Raw genomic sequence first — 21,120 nt, 5'->3', positions numbered from 1 at the left:
AAGAAAGGTGCTACAACAAAGCAGCTTTTTCACTCACATCAATAAAAGACCCATTGACATAGTCAGTGTTCTCTTCTCCTCGTTTCACTGGAATGATCACTCTGTTGAACTCATCTTTGAAGAGGAACACACAACTTTGTGGTAATAGCGCTCATCCGTCATGATTGCACCAATAACAAGGCATGAAATATTGTGCAAAGCTATGACAGCTTCACTCACATGGAATGATCTGTAGTACTCTGTTCTTCTTCATGTTGGAAGGCAGATTGCCCGTTCTCATCTTGTCATTCTGGATCTTGATGGATGTCAGTTTCTAGAAGTTAAAAGAATTATAGATTTTCCATTTGTATAGATATATAGAATATGAAAATGTTTTATTATGGAGAGATGATGATATTGACAAAAATGGCAATCCTCTGAGATGAATGAAAAATGAGCCACTCTTACTCCACAATTGCAACATAAATCATAGTCTTTTAATTAGATAGGCCACATACTGTACAAGGTATTCTTGAAAAAAATGTCCCCTTTAAGGTGTGCTTGTGTGTGTATACAAACACACACACACGCACACAGAAAGAGAGAGAATATTTCATTTGACTTAAGGTACATTAAGAGAGATATCTTGGTCTTTTGATGAAAAGACACACAACACATACACTAACCTTGAATTCAGCTTCCAAACCACTGCAGCCAGCTCCCGGTGAAGTAGCGTACAGTTTAGCCAAATGAGACTCCAGAGAGGTCACCTCCAGCTCAGTGTCTCCATATAAATAGTGCTCTAACAACGCTTGGAAGATGAACACATACTGCATCTGTGAAAGTTAAAAGACCAGTTGACTTATGCGATTCACATAACATACCTACAGTACAGTTGTGTGCATATTCCATCTATACATCCATCAAATTTTCTTCCGCATATCCAAAGTCGGGTCACAGGGACAGTAGCTTTATCAGGGAAGCCCAGATTTCCCCTGTTCCTAGCCACTTCATCCATCTCTTCCGGTGCATGAACATGGTGACATAAGCTATCACTATGAGGTCAGGTGGCTCAGCCTAGGCTATGTACTGAAACGTGTCTGGGACCTGAGAGATTTTTGTGTAATGAAAGGCCACCCAACCCTACAGCTTTCATATGAAGACCTGGTGGCAGAACTTGGATTTCTCGTGGATGTGAGTGCACTGTTGAATGAACTAAATGTCAAACTGGAATGCAAGAGCCTTGTTGTAGATGAAATGTACAGTGCAGTGAAGGCTTTCATGAGAATGTTGCAGCTTCTCTCAAGCCAAGTGGAGAACAACATTCTCACCCACTTGCAAACATGGAAGGAAGCAACAAGATCAGCTCATCCCTTCCACAAGTACTCATTCATGTTGAAAGCACTGCAAGGAGATTTTTCAAGGCAATTTCAAGATTTAAAAACAGTTAAGTGTGACATGCACATACAGTGGAGAAAATAAGTATTTGAACACCCAGCTATAGTGCACGTTCTCCCACTTAGAAATCATGGAGGTGTCTGAAATTTTAGGTACACGTTCACTATGAGAGATAACCTAAAAAGAAAACTCCAGAAATCACAATGTATGATTTTTTTTAACGATTTATGTGTGTGATACAGCTGCAAATAAGTATTTGAACACCTGAAAAAACCAATGTTAATATTTGGTACAGTAGCCTTTGTTTGCAATTACAGAGGTCAAATGTTTCTTGTAGTTGTTCACCAGGTTTGCACACACTGCAGGAGGGATTTTGGCCCACTCCTTAGTTTAAGTCTGGAGACTGGCTAGGCCACACCAGAGTCTTTATATCCTTCTTACGGAGCCACTCCTTGGTTTTCCTGGCTGTGTGCTTCGGGTCATTGTCATGTTGAAAGACCCAGCTACGACCCATCTTCAATGCTCCGACTAAGGGAAAGAGGTTGTGCCCCAAAATCTCACAACACATGGGCGCGGTCATCCTCTTCTTAATATCGTCCTGTCCCATGTGCAGAAAAACACTCCCAAAGCATAATGCTACCACCCCCATGCTTCACAGTAGGGACGGTGTTTTTGGAATGGAACTTATCATTCGTCTTCCTCCAAACACGGTTAGTGGAATTATGACCAAAAAGCTCCATTTTGGTCTCATCTGACCACAAAACCTTCTCCTATGATTCCTCTGTATCATCCAAATGGTCATTGGCAAACTCAAGACGGGCCTTAACATGTGCTGGTTTAAGCAGCTTCCGTGCCATGCATGATTTCAAACCATGTCGTCTTAATGTATTACCAACAGTCACCTTGGAAATGGTGGTCCCAGTGCTGTTGTGTAGTCCTGGGCTGATTCCTCATCTTTGTAAGGGTTATTGAGACCCGACGAGGTGATATCTTGCATGGGGCTCCACTCCGATTGAGATTGACCGTCATGTTTAGCATCTTCCATTTGCGAATGATTGCTCCAACTGTGGACCTTTTTTAACCATGCTGCTTCGCAATTTCTCTGTAGCCCTTTCCAGCCATGTGGAGTTGTACAATTTTGTCTCTGGTGTCCTTGGGCAGATCTTTGGTCTTGGCCATGTTACAAGTTTGAGTCTTACTGATTGCATGGGGTGGACAAGTGTCTTTATGCAGCTAACGACCTCACACGGGTGCATCTGATTCAGAATAATACATGGAGTGGAGGTGGACTTTTAAAGGCGGACTAACAGGTCTTTGAGAATTCTAGATGATAGACAGGTGTTCAAGTACTTATTTGCAGCTGTATCACACAAATAAATTATATATATAAAAAAATCATACATTGTGATTTCTGGATTTTTCTTTTTAGATTATCTCTCTCACGGTGGACATGCACCTACGATGAAATTTTCAGACCCCTCCATGATTTCTAAGTGGGAGAATTTGCAATATAGCAGGGTGTTCAAATACTTATTTTCTTCACAGTAGTTTCTTCTCCTTCAACTGCAGTGTGGATAGTGAACCAAAAGAAGTTCAGAACTAGGAAAGCCCGCCATAGAGAGCACAGACTCTTCTTTCTGATGGTAAATTTTGTCACTGGGATTGAGGAGGTCTTTGAAGTATTCTCCCCACCAAAGTTTTTGCCTCAACGACCACCAACGATCCAATCTGCTTGGCCTGCAAGTAGCCATCCGCTCCCTCAGGAGTCCCACAGGGCAAAAAAACCTAATACGGCAACAACTACAGTCAGCCACCTTAGCAATGGAGGCACAGATCATGGTTCACTGGACTCAATGTACCCCACCTATCCCATACATAGGTGAAGTTCTGCCAAGGGTGGGAGTTGAAAGTTCTTCTGACAGGAGATTCTGCCAGACATTCCCAGCAGACCCCCACAATACATTGGGCCCTACCAGGTGGGACCAACATTTTCCCCCACCATGGGCGCGAACACAACAGCAGGTAGTGATCAGTTGAAACCTTAGATCTGTTTTTCACCCAGGTATCCGGGAAATGCAGTCGCAAGTCCGATGTCACGACCACAAAGTCGATCACAGAAGGGCAGCCTAGGGTGTCCTGGTGCCAAGTGCAGACATGGGAACCCTTATGCTTGAAACATGCTGTTTGCGATGGACAATCAGTTGAATACTCAAGTCTAAGAACATTGCTAAGGTTGTAATTTGGGAAGGCTGTTTCCCCCAATCACGTCCTTCGATGTCTCCCTGTTGTCGCCCACGTGTGCAAAGAAGTCCCCTAACAGAATGATGGCATCTCAAGTGGGAGTGCTCTCCCACACCACTACCAAGAACTCCAAAAAGAGTGAGTACTCTGACCTGCTATTTGGTGAATAGGTACAAACAACAGTCGGGAAACACCCCCCACACCCCCCCTTCCACCCCTACCTGGAGGGAATTCAACCCTCTCGTCTCCTGGCATAAATCCCAATGTCTAGGCCCTGAGCCGGGTGGCAATAAGTATACCCACACCTGCTCGGTTCCTCATACCATTGGCAGGTTCAGAGTGAAAGAGAGTTCAACCCCTCTCAAGAGGATTGGTACTAGAGCCCAAGGTGTTTGTGGAGGTGTGCATGAATATGTCTCGATGGAACCTCTCAACCTCACACACTAGTTCGACCTCCTTCCCTGAAAGAGAGGAGACGTTTCATGTCGCTAGAGGCAGCTTTTGTAGCCGGGATTGGCCCAGCTCACACTGTCCCTGACCTCTAATACCCTCCCAGAAGTGGTGAGCCTCTGGGAAGGGGGACTGACATTATCCTTTCGGGCGGTGTCTGGCTGGGCTCTATGTTGTGTGAATATTTAAAATGCAAATACAAGAGCTAACCGGATTAGATTTTAAAAAATTGTTTTGTTTAATTTGGTCCCGAGCGTGACTTACATCAGTCTGGACCATCTGACATCTCTGGGCTCTAATCCTGGTGACAAAGCCGAACACATCCACCTTTCTCTCGGTGTTCATCATGTCCAACATGGCATCTATCACAATAAATGTACCTGTTCTTCCTACTCCAGCGCTACAATGGAAATGATAACCTCTTATGAGTTATACAGCACGGCAACAAAGACACCTCTCTTAGTCGGATATTTACCTGCAGTGGACGACAATGGGCCCAGCATATTGAGGGTTGTACGTTTTGACTTTCTTGAGAAACTTCAGCATACCAATGGGGGTGAACGGAACACCGAAATCTGGCCAGCTGGTGAAGTGGAACTGTGTGACAAGCCTTTGTGGCTTTTTTCCAGATATATCCCCAACCTGAGACACAATCAAACCAGATATAGTCACTGTCAGAGTCTCACTCAGGATAACACCGACCATCCTCAGACCCCAACAAGTTTTTGGAGAGTTCTTCACTATTACCTGCTGGATGCAAAACTTGCGGATGGTGTAATCTACGAGAACCATTGTGTCTTCCACAGAAACACGGATGTTCCCATATGTCCAACAGCCCTGGTCCGGCCAGTACTGGGCACACTTACACTAAAACACAGATACAAAAGTATTATAGTGTATACGAGAGTCAAGGGTACCTTAAAAAAATTGCAATTGAGGAAAAAAAAAAATCTCATGAATTGGTAGAATCCTTAAAATGAAAATAAGTGAAGAACAGATTTGGGCCCCACAGTAAATAATGGACGACACACAGTATTTAGCAAGCAAGCATGGTCTTCACAGAAAAGGAAAAATGACACTTGGGATGTGAACTGTGAAACTTAAAATTGCTCTGCTACCTCTTTCCTCTCTTTCAGATTGGTCACCATGACAATGGTGGCTGTGTTCTGCTCCCAGATCATTCGCCAATAGTCATTTACAGTTTCCTCCTTTGGTCCTGAAAATAACGAAGCAATGACGAAGACATTAGATTGCCCACAGATGCTACTATAAAATTTATCCATCCATCCAGTTTCTGAGCCGCCTATTCTCAGGAGGGTCGTGGGAGTGCTGAAGCCAATACCAGCTATCATTGGGCAGGAGCTAGCGTAGACCCTGAACAGGTTGCCAGGCAATAGCAGGGCACATAATAAAATCTATTTGAGTGGTAATTACAAATGTTACCTTGAGCTGCAATGAACTTGTTTTTCTCTTGGTAACCCTGCACAAAAGGAAACAAGAATGAAGACGTCGGGTAAAGTGTAAATCATCCATCCATCCATTTTCTTAGCCGCTTATCCTCACGAGGGTCGTGTTAGAGCTGGAGCCTATCCCGGCTGTCAACGGGCAGGAGGCAGGGTACACCCTGAACTGGTTGCCAGGCAATCGCAGGGCACATTGAGACAAACAGCCGCACTCACAATCACACCTAGGGGCAATGTAGAGTGTCCAATTAATGTTGCATGTTTTTGGAATGTGCGAGGAAACCGGAGTGGCTGGAGAAAACCCACTTTAAAGTAAAATCACAACAAACACTATTTGTTATGTGACATAAATACTATTGTTGTACAAACATTTATGAAGGAGGCATTTATGAAGTCAGAGTCTGGTACTCCTTCCAGAGATGAGAGATGCACCCGGGAGTGATCATCTAAGGAAAGGAAAGGTTTCAAATATTTATTACAACATTTCAACGCTATGTGAAAGGTTCATTGGTTTTCTTACATGGCAGGATGTTGACATATCTGTTTTTTTCTTTATTCTCTTCTTTGGATGCTGCATCACACGTTGCCTGAATAGGGCAGACTGGTAGAGCCTGAACATAGAAAAATATATGCATGTAAGATAGTTGAATACCAGCAAGAATAGTATTTGTCTCCAGTCTTTAAATTCATTTTGAGATATTACTGTAGTGTGGACACCCAATAATTACACGTGATAGGCACTGGGTTGGACTGCAAAGAGCAGAAATCCTGAATAAGTGAAACCCATTATAATTGCAGATTTTTTTATATAGTGGCAACACGTCGATTCGAATCAAGTCAATCGATTCAAGTCCCCACCATCTCTGCAATGACCTACAGAACACTGCCAAACTAGTGTCGAAATGGTTTAAGCATACCAAAGTCAATGTTTTGGAGTGGCCATCCCAAAGCCCTGATCTCGATCCTATTGAAAATATATGAGCAAACTTGAATTGGCCAAGGCCGTCCATACGTTTTTTATCGCTAATCCGATCTAGGGAGTAGCCTAGACTTCCCTCTCCCCCAGCCACTTCATCCAGCTCTTTCAGGGGGATCCTGAGGCGTTTTCAGGCCACCCGAGAAACACAGTCTCTCGTGTCCTGAGTCATCCCCTGGGGTGTTCTTCCTCTGGGATGTGCATGGAACATCTTACCAGGGAGGCGTCCGGTAGTTATCCGAATCAGATGAACCACCCACATATTCAAAACCTTTAACCCAAGCCATACAGTTTTAAAGGCAATGATACCAAACACAAAGAAAATGATTGCACACTTCTGACTTTGAAGAAGGTAATCAAAATCCTCTTCATCAATGCAGGTTTCGTAAATAGACATGATTTTGGTAATCCTAATTCACCTCATACAGTAAAGGTTTAGTCTTATTTCATGTAAGAGGGTGAGGAGGGGGGAAAAAGTGTGTATTTTCAGTTGTGTATGTACATTTCTGGTTTCAACTGTACCTATATACCATCACATCCCGAGGTTGAAATGAACTAAAGTAATTTTGCTGGAATTTGAAGCTAAATGTGTGTTAACAGTTCTAGGATGGTGGAAGTTGCCCTACATTAAACTCCTCCCTGAACAGCTTGTTGTCATCAGCCATACGACGATTCATCTCTTCCTCAAGCTTGTCGACAGGAAGGGGTGGGTACTTCCTGTTTGTGCTGGGTGAACGGGCCAATAGTGGCACACTCTGGAGTTCTGCACCAGCAGGGAGGAAGTAAAGGAGACAGAAGTTGGGAGAGGAGGGAAGGAAAGGGAGGATTAACACAGGTGGAGAGAGACACAGGAAACAGGACGAGAAAAGAACAGTTGTCTTTAGGTTGAGAAATGAAAACTTTTATCTACTTTGTAGTACTTTCTTTCCTTAATAGTACCACCAGAGGTCAGTGTGCCTCAACGATGGTTAAGTGTTGATTAAATCACAGAAAATAAAAGCCTTCTGCCCACTGTCGATGAAATGTTATCAGTTCAGCAAGCCAGACCAGTTGAATGTTAACAGAAGTGGAGCTGGCAAACAAGCTTGATCAAGCCTACATACATATAGATCAGATGAAACTTTACCTAAACAAAAGAATACTCTGCAAGTATGTATTCACACTTTGTGACATGTCAGACATGCATATTATAAAGACAGAAATACAATTCCTTTACCGGTGTCATCTGATCTTCCATTGGTCAATCTAAAGGAGTTCGAGTGGCTTCCTGCCTGCTTGTATTTTTTAAACCTGTCAGTCAACAAAAATAAAATAAGAGCGCCACTCACCATTTGTCAACAAATTTGGTTGCACAGCAATAAATTAGCATTTTATATCATCGCCAGAAGTGAATCTTTACATTTCACCAACCTGAGCATGTAGAGGATGATGATGATAAAAATAATGACCAATAAAGAAGACAGAGCCACCATCACCGCTATAATTGGCATGTCATCAGAAGCGTTGTTATCTTGGTGAGAGACAAAAAGGGGAGAGGGTTTAAACAGTAACAGCATGACAAAATGGTGATGGTTACTAATGCTCAAGACTATTACCGGTATATTTGCAGATGTTCTTGTTCGTACCTGCTGCACTATGATAAATGTTAAAGGTTCCTTAGTTTGTCTGTTTGTAGTGTCTCTGTAACATGGATTTAGTATAAAGGTTTCTATTATATTTCCAAAAACATCTTGGTTGTGTCATATGGGTGTCCAGAAAAGACCTGACACCTACTTCAGTTTGACCCAGTTTCGCATCCGCTCTGTCCATATTTGGCTAAGCTCACCCCTTTTCCTCTAATTGGTTGCTTCTGTGTAGAATGTAGAAGATTCATTTGTGAGAGTACACGTGTTTGTACTATTGACAGCACTGACTCGGTAGGGGAGAGGTATGCGGAGATCTTCACTAGGGAGAGATAAGCTTGAAAAATTTGAATGATCTGACTTCAGGCCACTTGACAGAACGTCTGGAACTACAGTAAGAAATGTGCAGATGACAAATACAACCCCAATTCCAATTAAGTTGGGAAGTGTTCAATAAAAATAGAATACGATGATTTGCAAATCATTGTCAATGCACTTTTAATTGAATACACTGCAAAGACAAGATAATTAATGTTAAAATTATTAACTTTGTAATAGTAATAGTAGTAATAATAATCATTAACTTGGAATTTTATGGCTGCAACAAGTTCCAAAAAGCTGGGAGAGGTGGCAAAAAAGATTGAGAAACTTGAGGAATACTCATCAAACACCTGTTTGGAACATCCCACAGGTGAACAGGCTAATTGGAAAATGGTGGGTGCCATGTATTGCATATAAAAGTTTCTTCCCGGAATTTCTCAATCACAAGAAAGATGGGGCAAGGTTCACCTATTTGTGTACAAGTGGGTAAAAAAAAAGGTTGAACAGTTTCAGGACAATGTTCCACAATGGACAATTACAAGGAATTTAGGAATTCCATCAGCTGCGGTCCATGTCATTAAAAGGTTCACATAATATGGCGAAATCACTGCATGTAAAGGTCAAGGCCGAAAAACCAACATTGAATGCTAAGTGACCTTTGACATCTTTGCTACTGCATCAAAAACTAACATCAATATGGAAAGGATATAACCACATGGGCTTCTGAACAGTTCAAAAAACCGGTATCAGAAAATACAGCTCAGCTCTACATCCATAAGTGCAACTTAAAAATCTATTATGTAAAAAAAAAAAAAAAAAAAGCCATGAATCCATACCACCCAGAAACACATTTGTGAATGCACCTTTACTCCTGAATGGTACATATAGGTTTTGGAAGAACATATGCTGCCATCCAAGCAATGTAACTTTCATGGACGCCCCTGCTTACTTCAGCAAAACAATGCCAAACCACATTCTGCATGTTATGACGGTATGGCTTCGTAGGAAAAGAGTCTAGGTATACAACTGGGCTGTCTGCAGTCCAGGCCTGTCTCATTGAAAATCTGTGGCACATTCTGAAGTGTAAAATATGACAACAAAGATCCCGGACTATTGAATAGCTGAAGCTGTACATCAAGCAAGAAAGCTTCAACAATTAGTGTCCTCAGCTCCCAGATGTTTATTGAATGTTGTTAAAAGAAAAGATGATGTAACACAGTGGAAAACATGAAATCGTCACAGCTTTTTTGGGAAATCATTGCAGCCATAAAATTCCAAGTTAATGATTTGCTAAATACAATAACATTTATCAGTTTGAACATCAAATACCTTGTCTCTGTAGTGTATTAAATTAAATATGGGTTGAACATGATTTGCCAATAATTGTATTCTGTATTTATTTATTTATCGATAACATTAAGACAACCATATAAATAAAATTAGAATTAAGAGATTATGCTGTTTCATTTAAAAACGTACTGTGTACATTAAACTTACAATGTGATCTTCAAATTATTGTTATTGACATTTTTCTATCACATTAGTAAAACACTTATTTCCCAACATCAAACTATGTCACCTACTGTGACTTTAGTGTCCAGATAAAAGAAAGGAGAGCCTGATGTTGATTTTTTTTAGATCATTCTATAATGGTTATCTTTGTTAATCTTTAATTAGCTTTCTAAGGGGGGGAAAACATCCAACACTGATGTCTTTTGAATAGATAAACTGCACTTTAACAAAGGGTGAACTCCATGCCCCTATGACTAGTCACACGCAAAGTAATGCCAGACAGACTGATGACAGACTGATCTTATGAGACCTTTGGGACATTTTCTGTAAATTCTACATGAATCATTCAGGCAAATGTTAATTGATCTTTGTATGCCAGAGATCTAATATTTTCCTTTGTAAAAATTTGTCTGGTGAAAGTGAATTGATGATTATGGTTGCATAAATTTAACATTAACAAAGCATTGTCTATTGTATATTGTTTTTAACTTAAAATTGGTGATCTACGTGTATACATTTTTATAATCTCCAAATCTCCAATTATTTTACTGTAACAGTTGACACAAAGTGCATAAATTTTGCCTCACCAAAAACAGGAGTTTGTGTAAAAAGTAAACACTGTCTACTATTTGTGTACTGGCCACGCTGTAAAACACAACAAAAGAACAGAATTTGAGACAAATGTATGGTAGGGCTGACAATGCACAGACAAAATTGTCAACTGAATATTCAAGAAAGCTCTATGTGCACAATGTGACAGAGAATGGCCCATTTCATCCAGCTATGTAATTTCCAGCTCTTGTCAGTGTTCACCCTCTGACAATGTGCATGCACACCGAGGAAAAGAGAAGCACAACAGGCTGCGAGCATCATGCGGAGCTGACACAGCCTTTAGGCATTTAATGGTAATATGCTCTGCAAATATTCCACAAAAGTCTCTCAGACAGCTACAGGGTGACAATGGAGAAGTTATGAAACACCAATCAAATCCAACTGATCACATAGTGCCTGTCATGCTATAGAGTCCAAGCTGCAAATTAAAATTGGTAAAAGTGGCAAATATTTCAGTTTATACAGTTGAGTTAGCATACAAACAACATAAAACAATTTTCCTGTGAGAAAAGACCCATCTCTTCAACAACAGTAAGCCTGTGTCCTTTAGATGTTTTATGCTCTGATACCTGAGGCCTGTCATGGCAAGATATTTCTAGAACTGCAACAAAGTCTAAAAGGGAAGATCTAAAATATTAAAGGTCGATGCTTGACCAGAAAGCTTGCTTGGCTTTTCTCTTGTTTGCGTTTGACGGTCCTTCACAAAACCCAAGAAAAAAAAAAACGTGTTGCACTGCTTTGACCCACCTAACAGGAAACAACTTATTTAAAGAAGACTCAGCAGCTATTTTATTTTTGTCAAAGTGACCCTTTGTATTATTCTGGGGAGTAGGTAAGAAACATGCTGCCTTTACTTTGTCACATGGCAAATGTGTCTTAAAATAAGACAAAATGGCAGTTAGATAGAAAAAGCCCTTGGAAATATTAAGACATGATGAGGACTATTTGATGGAAATAGACATCAAGATACGCATGATGTCTCAATCACTTGGAACAATAGCAGTCAATACGAGTATGGCAACATATTCTATTAATCCAAAAATACCACATTATGAGGGCATAGCACACAGCATGGTGAGGTGTGTTTCCACTGCAGAAAAATTGGTCACTTCTTCTTAGGTCACATGAGAACAGAGTATTACCTTGCTTCTTTGAGGAATTATGGTCTATTGAGGGATACTCTCAGTAGAGGACATGGATTATTAGTCTGTTAATGTAAACAGTCCCGTGAAAAATATTGGCTGGGCCCCCCTTCTCAAATTTTTCTTTTGTGTAGTTTCCCTCCTTCAATGTTTAAAATCATTAAACAAAATGATCAGTCAACGCTAAATTAAGCAACACAAAATGCAGTATTTAAAATGGTGGTTTTATTTAATAAGGGGGAAAAAACTATTCAGCTCCCTGACCTGTGTGAAAAAGTAATGGACCCTGTAAACCTAATCTGATTGGGCCACCCTTAGGAAAAACTGAAATAAAGCATTTTTGATTACTGGCAATGGTTCTTTCACATCTTTGTGAAGGTATTTTGACTTCCTTGAAAAATTGTTTAATTTCAGCTTCAATGGAGGGTTTTCAAGCACCGAAAAACTTTTTAAGGTTATGCAACCACATTTCAATTGGTTTCAAATACAGACTTGGAGTACGCCATGCAAAAAAAATAAAAATAAAAATAGAAAATCATTTTGTATTTTTTTTAATGCCATTCAGAAGTTAACTTGCTGGTGTGTTTTGATTTTTTTCCTGCTCGTGAACACAAGTTTGCTCCAGCATTTTATGTTTACTTGGGTAATTGTTAGACAATATTTACAACTGTTTGGAGATCTTACACAAAGTGCAAAACTGCAAAAATATTGGAATTTGAGAAGATGGAAACTACTGTTACATGTGAGACTTTTAAAGGACAGAAGGATCAATCCATCGACCCATCCATTGGTAAATCGGAGTTTAACTCAGTTGGGTTTATCTCGATCTTAGGGTGAAAGGTGGGGTATACCCTGGACTGGACTCCACTCGCAGGGCACGTATATGGCAAACAACATTCACACCTATCGACAATTTAGAGTCTTTAATTCATGTAATGTACATGTTTTGGGAACTTGAGAAAAAATCCCATGAGAGCATTTAGATAAAACACAGTACAAACTCAAAAGTCCGCAAAGAAATTCTTTTGGTGAGGGTGAGTGACTGAAGTGCTGATCGCTAACTTTGGCTTTCCTTTCATATTGCTTGACCACAAATAACACATTTTAAAGGCAATCCAAGTCAGACAGCTAAATAAAGTGTAAAATGAGAAGCTACATACTATACTTTTTTCAGCTAATTTTAATGGTGAATCTGCGGGAGTCCTCTGTACTTCCACTTTTAGAAAATATTGTCAAAGGCCGTATTGCAGGCCCTAGGGATGGGCGCAGAGTAACTGCAAGGAGGGGCGGGCTGGATGAATGAATGAATGAAGACATTGCATTAATAGCATTGTTGAATATTAAAACAAGAAACCTGTTACACTGAACGTACAGTGGAACCTCTGAGTTTGATCATAATTTGTTCTTGTGAAGTATTCAATGTCCGATTTGTTCAACCACTGAAACAATTTTTTCCATATGAAGTAATGTAAATGAGTTTAATCTGTTCCCAACCTCCAAATAGTGAATTCCCATTTTAATTCCTATTTATGTAAAAACATGAACACACTGCATTTAAACAAAAAATGCATAATCTTAAAGCAACTTAAATGTGTATAATGTATTTACTTTTTGGTGTTGGTGCGATGGTATTGGAGCAATACAAGACAGAAGGAGGAAGTGTCGAAGTCTGCCCCCATCATTTGACTGCGTAATTCTCCAGTAGCTTCTCAGTTTCTTGTATTATGCATGGCCTTTGCTTTGTAATGCAAGTTACTTATTTGCCAACACTAGCTGCCTTTTATTACATTTTTATTCTTCAGGATAGTTGAAATAGTCAACTTGAGCCGTAACAAACGCACCCATTTTCATATTTAGCAATTATTTCCTTTCTTAGATCCACTGTGATTCGCTCAAGTTTCCTTTTTATTTGCACCTGGTGGTAGTACAGCTCTCTTTCATTTGGGTCCATGGCAGAACACAATACTAGGAAAATAACAAAACACAATCTTGACAAGCACTCGAGAATGTGCATGCTCACACGATGCGAAAGGCATTGGTGTGCTATTAGTACGCACTTGCTTGAGTATGAGTGACTGCTTGACTCGAAGTGGCCAGCAGCTCATCTCGGCACCACCTTTTGTGTGTTTGGCATCGCATGGTTTGAGTCGGCTACCCGGTCAACGTGGGTTAACTTTAGCCCGGGTGTTCGGGCACTGACAATTCGGTCAAAAACTGAGGGTTTTTTGTTTTTGTTTTGTTTTTACACAGATTTTTTTGGTCGTACTCCGATTTGTACATTCATTGAGATGTTCGAGCTCCAAGGCACCACAATGTAATTACACTGTTGAAGTTCTTTAAAACTACTACACATATGATATGTGATCTCAGCTGCTCCGGCAGCCAAGGTCAAAGATCCTCAAAATCATAAACCATCCAAACAGCTTTGGAATTTAAAAGGCATCTGACCAAAGATCCTCAAGGGTCATAACGGTACTCAGTTTAGTTAAAAAATTGTGTGCAACTTTGAGGGTGTTTCCTACTTGTATTGTGGCAAGACCACCATTATTTGTGACACTATTCAAAAAAGGAATGATGTAAACAAGAAAACAAGTAATGCACTCATACTCACCATGTGGGCTTGCATCTGAGGTGAAACCCACGTTAGATGTAGGGCTCTCTGTCTCCATTGTAGAGTAATCATCTTGCAAACGTGTTTCAGTAGTAGGGGTGTCTGGGATGGGTGCTGTTGTCCCATTCTCACTACCGACTGAGGTGGTAGGAGAGGAAGTCTCTCGGCTGTGCGTTGGCAAAGGACCAACAGTTGGAGCTGGTGTAGATATTGTTGTGATTGTCGTTGGTGTGATTCCAAGGGGTAGTGGGGTGGATGGGACTGTGGGGGATACTGTAGATGCAACTGTGATGTTGATGACAGGTAGAGTGGGGGGTTGTGTCAATATTGCAGAAATATTTGGAGCACCTACAAAGCAATGAGACCGTACGTCAAGCAAACTTAACATAAATTTTTAACATTCATGTTGACAGTAACATGGAAAAAACATCCAAAGAACTTTATGCAATACTTGACGCGGCTTTTTGATATGGTAGATCACAATATACTGCTAAACAGGTTGGAAACGTGGGAAGGACTAAATGGAACGGTCCTAAAATGGTTTAGGTCCTACCTGGAGGAAAGGAGCTACTTTGTGAATATTGGAGGTGGTCGGTCTCAGCGAATGGCAATAACCTATGGGATCCTTCAAAGGTCAGTTCTTGGACATCTCCTGTTCAGCCTGTATGTGCTACCCTTGGGTCAAATTCTTCAAAACCTTAATTTTGACTACCATAGCTATGCAGATGACACACAGATGTATTTAGCAGTGTCTCCAGATGACTACAGTTCAATTGAGGTATTGTGCCACTGTCTAAAGATAAATTACTGGATGAGCCAAAATTGTCTTAAACTACATCACGACAAAACTGAATCAATTGTTTTTGACAATAAAGAAAAGAGAATTGCTCGTAGTAAACACCTGGACTCTCTATCTATAAAAACTAAAGACCAAATCCGAAACCTTGGTGTTCTGATTGATTCCGACCTGACTTTCAACAATCATATCAAATCAATCACAAAAACTGCCTTCTACTATCTGAAGAACATATCGAGAGTGCAGTCTTGTATGTGTCAAGCGAACCAGGAAAAGCTCATCCATGCTTTTGTCTCAAGTAGACTTGACTGCTATAATGGTCTTCTGACTGGATTCCCAAAAAAAGAGTATTAAACAGCTGCAGTTCATTCAGAATGCTGCAGCTCGCGTTCTGACCAAAGCGGTCAGAGCATTTAACTCAAATCCTAAAGTCTTTCTACTAGCTTCCAGTCACTTTAAGAAAAGATTTTAAAATTATACTACTGGCCTATAAATCACAAAATGATTTAGGTACTGAATACATGAAAGAAATGCGTATGGAATACAAACCCAGTAGAGCTCTGAGATTGACTGACTCAGCTCAAGTAGTGGAGCGCAGAGTCCAAAGCAAACATGGTGAAGCAGCATTTAGCTATTATGCTGCACACAAAAGGAATACGTTTCCAACAGGGCTGAGGTAAGCCCCAAGTGTGAATGTTTTTAAATCCAGGTTGAAAACTCTTCTTTTTCTCTTGCTTTTTAGAATATATCCACTTTTTGGTCATACTACTCGCACTGTATGCGGTTTTAATTGTCTTCTTTTAAATATTTTGTTTGTCATTTTTATTGTTTTCATCCTGTTTTAAATGTTTTATCTCTTTGTTTTCAAATGCCTTTAATCATGTAAAGCACATTGAGTTACCTCGTGTATGAATTGCGCTATACAAAAAAAATTTCTTTGCTTTGCTTTGCTAAACGAAAGTATCTTTCTCCAAATTTTTGATAATACCATGTTTGGGAAACAATCTACTGACACAAGATGTCTTCCCAGCTGACTCAAGATCTACTCTACTAAGTCAAGTCATAATCTATTGTCCGGAGAACTTCAGTGTTCTTCCGCTATATTGTGCTTAATTGTGTAGACACAGATTTTGTACCACTGGGAGTGACAACAACTTGAAGCAAGCATCCTGTACGTCCTTGCTACAGTTGTGCTCACCATATTTGGCACACATGAAATTTAACAACTAAATATGGAATATCTCCTATAGAAAATCAAGTGAAGAAGCATTTATCTATAGGGAACATGTTTGAAACAATAGAGGATATTATAATATTTTATGGAGCGATAAAAAAAAGAGCTTTTTAGTAATGCACACAATATGTTTACAGCTGGTACAATGAACCCTTAAAGGAAAAGAACACCCTGCCGAAAGTCAAGCATGCTGGAGAATCCATCATGCTGTGGGGCTGCTTTATTACATCTAGTACTAGAGGGACTTACTGTATCATAAAATAGGACAATTATTCAGAGATTTTTGATTGAAATTTCTCACCCAGTGTAAGAAAACGTTTGAGGCCAAGATCATGGATCCTCCAGCAAGACAAAGACCCAAAGCACACATCCAAAAGCACACAGGAATGGTTGAAAAGGTAAAAAACGGACTGTTTTAAAATGGCCAGCAACAAGTCCTGAACTCAATTGAATTAAAAATTGTGGTGAGACGACCACGGTGAGTGCAAGAGTAACGTATAATAATAATAATAATAATAACAATAATAATAATAATAGGGCCAGCAGAATGTGACAACTCAAGACAAAAAAATGGCACCATGTTGAAGTTGATTTGTAAGTTAGGTTTTAAAATGTTAATTGTAAGGGGGAAGAAGCTGTTGAAATGTCTGCTAGTTTTGTTTTGGATTTTTCAGTAACAATGACCCAAGGGAAGAAGCTGAAAGAGCTGGTGACTGGGATGTGGACAGTCCATGAGGATTTTGCCTGTTCTTGTCTTAGTTCGGCTCGCGTGCAATTCCTCAAGGGTGGGTACTGGTGGTGCCAACAATCCTTTCAGCAGTTTAAATTGTTTATTGTAGTCGGAGTTTGGCCTTTTCGTGGCAACCCCAAACCAGACTGTGATGGAGGTACACAGTATTGATTCGATGACCAGTGTGTATTACTGTCTCAATAGGTCTCATGGCACCCAGTGCTTCCTAAGGAGCCGCAGGAAGAACATCCTCTGCTGGGCTTTTTTGAGGATGGAAATGATGTTTCTCACCCTCTTCATGTCCTGAGAGACTGTAATTCCCAGCAACTTAAAGGTCTTAACGGTTGACATAATAAAGTTGAAAAATGTGAGAGGTAGCCGTGGTGAAGGATGCCTCCTGAAGTCTACAATCATCTTACAGTCTTGAGTCCGTTCAGCTCCAGGTTGTGTTGGCCACCTCCTGTCGATACGCAGACTTGTCACAATCTTTGATGAGGCTTATGACTGTGGTGTCGTCTGTGGACTTCAGAAGTTTGACAGCAGAGTGCATTGAGTTGCAGTCATTTGTGTAGAGAGAGAAAAGTAGCATGGAAAGGACACAACGTGGGGTACCCTGGTGCTGACTGTGTGTGTGGATGATGAGATGGTGTCCCCCAGCCTCACCTGCTGTCTCCTGCCTGTTCGGAAGTTGTGAAGCCACTGGCAGATGGCAGGCATGCTTGGGGGAGAGGAGTTCAGGGAAGATGGTGTTGAACGCAGAGGTGAAGTCCACAAACCGGATCCCCACGTAGGTTCACATGCTGTCAAGGATTGCCAGGATGAAATGCTGTCCCATATTGACTGCATCATCCGCAAACCTGTTTCTTTGGTAGGCAAGACCTGTGACGCTCTTGAGGTGGTTCAGCATAATGCATTCAAAGGACTTCATGACCCCAGATGTCAAGGCAACAAAACTGTAGTCATTCAGTCCCGAGATTGCAGGTTTCTTGGGGATTGGGATGATGGTGGAGCGTTTGAACCAGGATGGTACTTCAAACAGTTCCAGAGATCTGCTAAAGAGCTTATAATGAGGACTGGAGCAAGTTGGTCCATGCAGACTTTGAAGCAAGATGGGGACATAGGGTCTGGGCCCGTCACTTTGTTTTACCTGCTTTTTCTTTCTTTTGTTGTTTGGAGATGAGTCTTACGTCATGTTCGTGGATGGTCAATGCAGAAATCGGAGGTGTTGAAGTGGTCAGTGGAGTGGCTTGGTGGGTCCGGGATGTGAAACTATGCTTTGCAAATTTGCAGTAAAAGCTGGTCAGGTCACTGGTTAGCCTGCTATTGTTCTTCACTTGAGGGGAAATGTCGCTTGTAATTGGTTAGCTATTGTAATGCATGCCAGACAGATTTGGAGTCATTGGCGCTAAATTGTTTCCCTAGCTTTGCTGTATGATTCCTCTTTGCGATGCTAATTTCTTTAGTCACCTGGTTTCTAATGCAATTGTACTGGGCCCTATCCCCACGACTATATGCGACCTCTTCAGCTGAAACCAGATGTTTACAAATACTGTGCAAAAACATGTTTCTTTTTTTTTTTCAACATTTACATACAACCAAGTGGCATTTTCTTTCAACTGCATGACTTGGGTGAAACGTTTTGGGGAACTTTCTAAAAACCTCTGACAGTACTCTGCTGGAATCCTGGCTCATTCTTCCTCACAGAACTGGTGTCACTGAGTCAGTTTTGTTGGTCGCCTTGCTCCACACACCTTTTCAGATCTGTTCACAATTTTTTTTATGGGATTCAGATCGGGGATTTGTAATGGTTACTCCAGGACATTGACTTTGTTATCCGGAAGCCACTTTTTAACCATTTTGGCAGTATGCTTAGGGTCATTGTCCATTTGGAAGACCCATTTGCTCCCAAATTTTAGCTTCCTGGCTGATATTTTGCGATGTTGCCTTAATATCTCCATTTAATGTTCTTTCTTCAGTATGCCGACTATTTTATGAAGCGCTCCAGTTCCTGTTGCAGCAAAACATCCCCACAACTTGATGGTTCCATCTCCATATTTTACAGTCGGTATGGTGTTCTCAGGTTTACAAGCTTCAACCTTTTTTCCCCCTCCAGATGTAACTGTCATTATAACCAAACAACTCCACTTTACCTTCATCAGACTACAGGGCGTATCCAGAAGTTAAGCTCTTTGTCTTGATGCCTTTTTGCAAACTGTAATATGGCTTTTTTATATTTCTTTAGGAGTAATGACTTCATTCTCTGTGAGTGGCCTTTCACCCTATGTCGGTGCAGGACTTGTTTCACTGTGGATGACAACCCTTTCTTCTCAGCTTCATCCAGCAAGTTCACAAGGTCTTTCTGGGCTTTATTCACACATTTTGACGTAAATGTATTCATCTCTGGGACACAGAGCCTGAGTGGTGTGGTGGCTGGACATTCCCATTTATACTTGCATAGATTTGTTTGAACAAATGAATGTGGCACCTTCAAGCATCTGAAAATTGCACCCAGGGATGTGCCAGACTTGTGGAGCTCCACGATTCTCTCTCTGATTTCCTGTCCCATTTCTTTTGATTTTCCCATCATTTCAAACAAGGAAGTAGTGTTTCAGGTGCGTCCTTAAATACATCCCCAGGTGTGCCGTCAATTACCTCATATGTTGTCAGTTAAACTATCAGGAGCTTACAAAGCCATCATCTGGGTTTCCCCATGTTCTTTAAAGACAGTACTTTTTGTGTTTAAATTTTGACGTCAGTGAAAATAGAAAATTCTTTAAGAAATTTTCCCTCATTATCGTCCCATTTAACAAAATTCAATAGTTTTGGTTATCTTGGCTGATCGAAAAACAGGTTTACTCTAATTTCACTATTTTTTGTGAATACTAAACACATTTGAGTTTCAGATCAAAAGAGGAATACAAAATTAAAGTTCAGAATTCCACCTTTTATTTGCCCAATGGTATTTACATTTAGATCTGATGAAAATTTCAGGACAGAGCACCTTTTGTTTGAGGCAACCCACTTTTCAAGTGAGGAAAGGAACAGACATTATTAAATTAACTTAAAACGAGTAACGTTCTATATTTGACGACATAACCCTTACTTGCATCAACTCTGTGACCCATTGACTTCACCGAGACTGTTCCATTATTCATTTGAAATCCTTTTCCAGGAGCTTCTCTCAGTTATTGTTTGTTTCTGGGAGTTTCTCCCTTCGGTCTCCTCAGTCTAAGACCCCCCACTTTTTTTTATGAAGTCCTTTGTTGTCTTGGTATTTTGTTTTGCTGTCATTGTCTTGCTGCGTGATGAAGCTCCTCCAAATTAGTTTGGATAAATTTTTCTGTAAATTACCAGACAGACATGGTTTCGTAGACTTCAGTATTCATTCTCCTGCTACTATCACGAGCAAGATCAGCAATAAAGACTAGTGAGTCCGTTACAGAAGCAGCTATCCCAAGCTCTGACATTGTTCAACACATCTAGCTGCAAATACCATGAAATGAAAACAGGTATTCTGAACTTGTTTTTCATAATTATCGTTTTTTTTTTATACAACAAAAAGAAATGTTGCTTTGCATTCCAACACTTTTGGAAGGAACTGTTCATTTGCTACTCGTAGGATCGACCAGGTAGCCTCCGGTGATGAGGGATGTCCTGTGGCACCGCTGAACTCACTCACACTTTATGATGCAAGCACTGATGGCTCGGCTGGAGCACCACTGAGTGGAGTTAAACTATTTTGCATAATTTGCAGTCAGCTAAAAAGAGTTGTCATTGATGAATACCTTCAAATAACTACACAAGTCTGACACAGATCCCATTTGGATGGTATCAGCGTTGGTGTCAACACTGGTGTCAGAGCATCCATAGTAGTGTAAATGTATCATTCTAATTATATTTGGCATTAAAAGAACAAATGAAAGGTAAATCCGTTAATTTTTGTAGGTTTTTTTTGCACAACTGTGGCATTTTTCTTGTGCATTTAACAAGTTGTCATTTTTTATTTCAAGGTGCGGAAATTCACGATTAGATA

The 21,120-nt window shown here is 40.5% G+C and overlaps 1 protein-coding gene across 5 annotated transcripts in view; it reads right to left on the bottom strand.

Annotated features, from left to right (window-relative positions):
• The window catches only part of ptpra (protein tyrosine phosphatase receptor type A), a 62,483-nt gene that overhangs the window by 14,535 nt on the left and 26,828 nt on the right, over positions 1–21,120 (bottom strand). For all 5 annotated transcript variants that reach the window (XR_009796843.1, XM_061832675.1, XM_061832672.1 and 2 more), the window contains 14 exons: positions 14,328–14,675; positions 7,918–8,017; positions 7,724–7,797; positions 7,134–7,270; positions 6,052–6,142; positions 5,901–5,977; positions 5,512–5,548; positions 5,187–5,284; positions 4,816–4,935; positions 4,544–4,710; positions 4,333–4,468; positions 666–815; positions 220–313; positions 38–114 (listed from right to left, as the gene is read on the bottom strand). Coding sequence is in view for 4 of the 5 variants with exons in the window: in XM_061832675.1 (XP_061688659.1) it covers positions 38–114; positions 220–313; positions 666–815; positions 4,333–4,468; positions 4,544–4,710; positions 4,816–4,935; positions 5,187–5,284; positions 5,512–5,548; positions 5,901–5,977; positions 6,052–6,142; positions 7,134–7,270; positions 7,724–7,797; positions 7,918–8,017; positions 14,328–14,675 (1,706 nt within the window). In the remaining variant the exon portion in view is untranslated. The remainder of the gene's footprint in view (positions 1–37; positions 115–219; positions 314–665; positions 816–4,332; positions 4,469–4,543; positions 4,711–4,815; positions 4,936–5,186; positions 5,285–5,511; positions 5,549–5,900; positions 5,978–6,051; positions 6,143–7,133; positions 7,271–7,723; positions 7,798–7,917; positions 8,018–14,327; positions 14,676–21,120) is intronic.

The sequence above is a fragment of the Syngnathoides biaculeatus genome, chromosome 10 (assembly GCF_019802595.1).
Source record: "Syngnathoides biaculeatus isolate LvHL_M chromosome 10, ASM1980259v1, whole genome shotgun sequence".
NCBI classification, from domain to species: Eukaryota; Metazoa; Chordata; class Actinopteri; order Syngnathiformes; family Syngnathidae; genus Syngnathoides; species Syngnathoides biaculeatus.
Note: the sequence above shows the minus strand (reverse complement) of the source record. Positions and strands in the feature narration are given on the sequence as shown.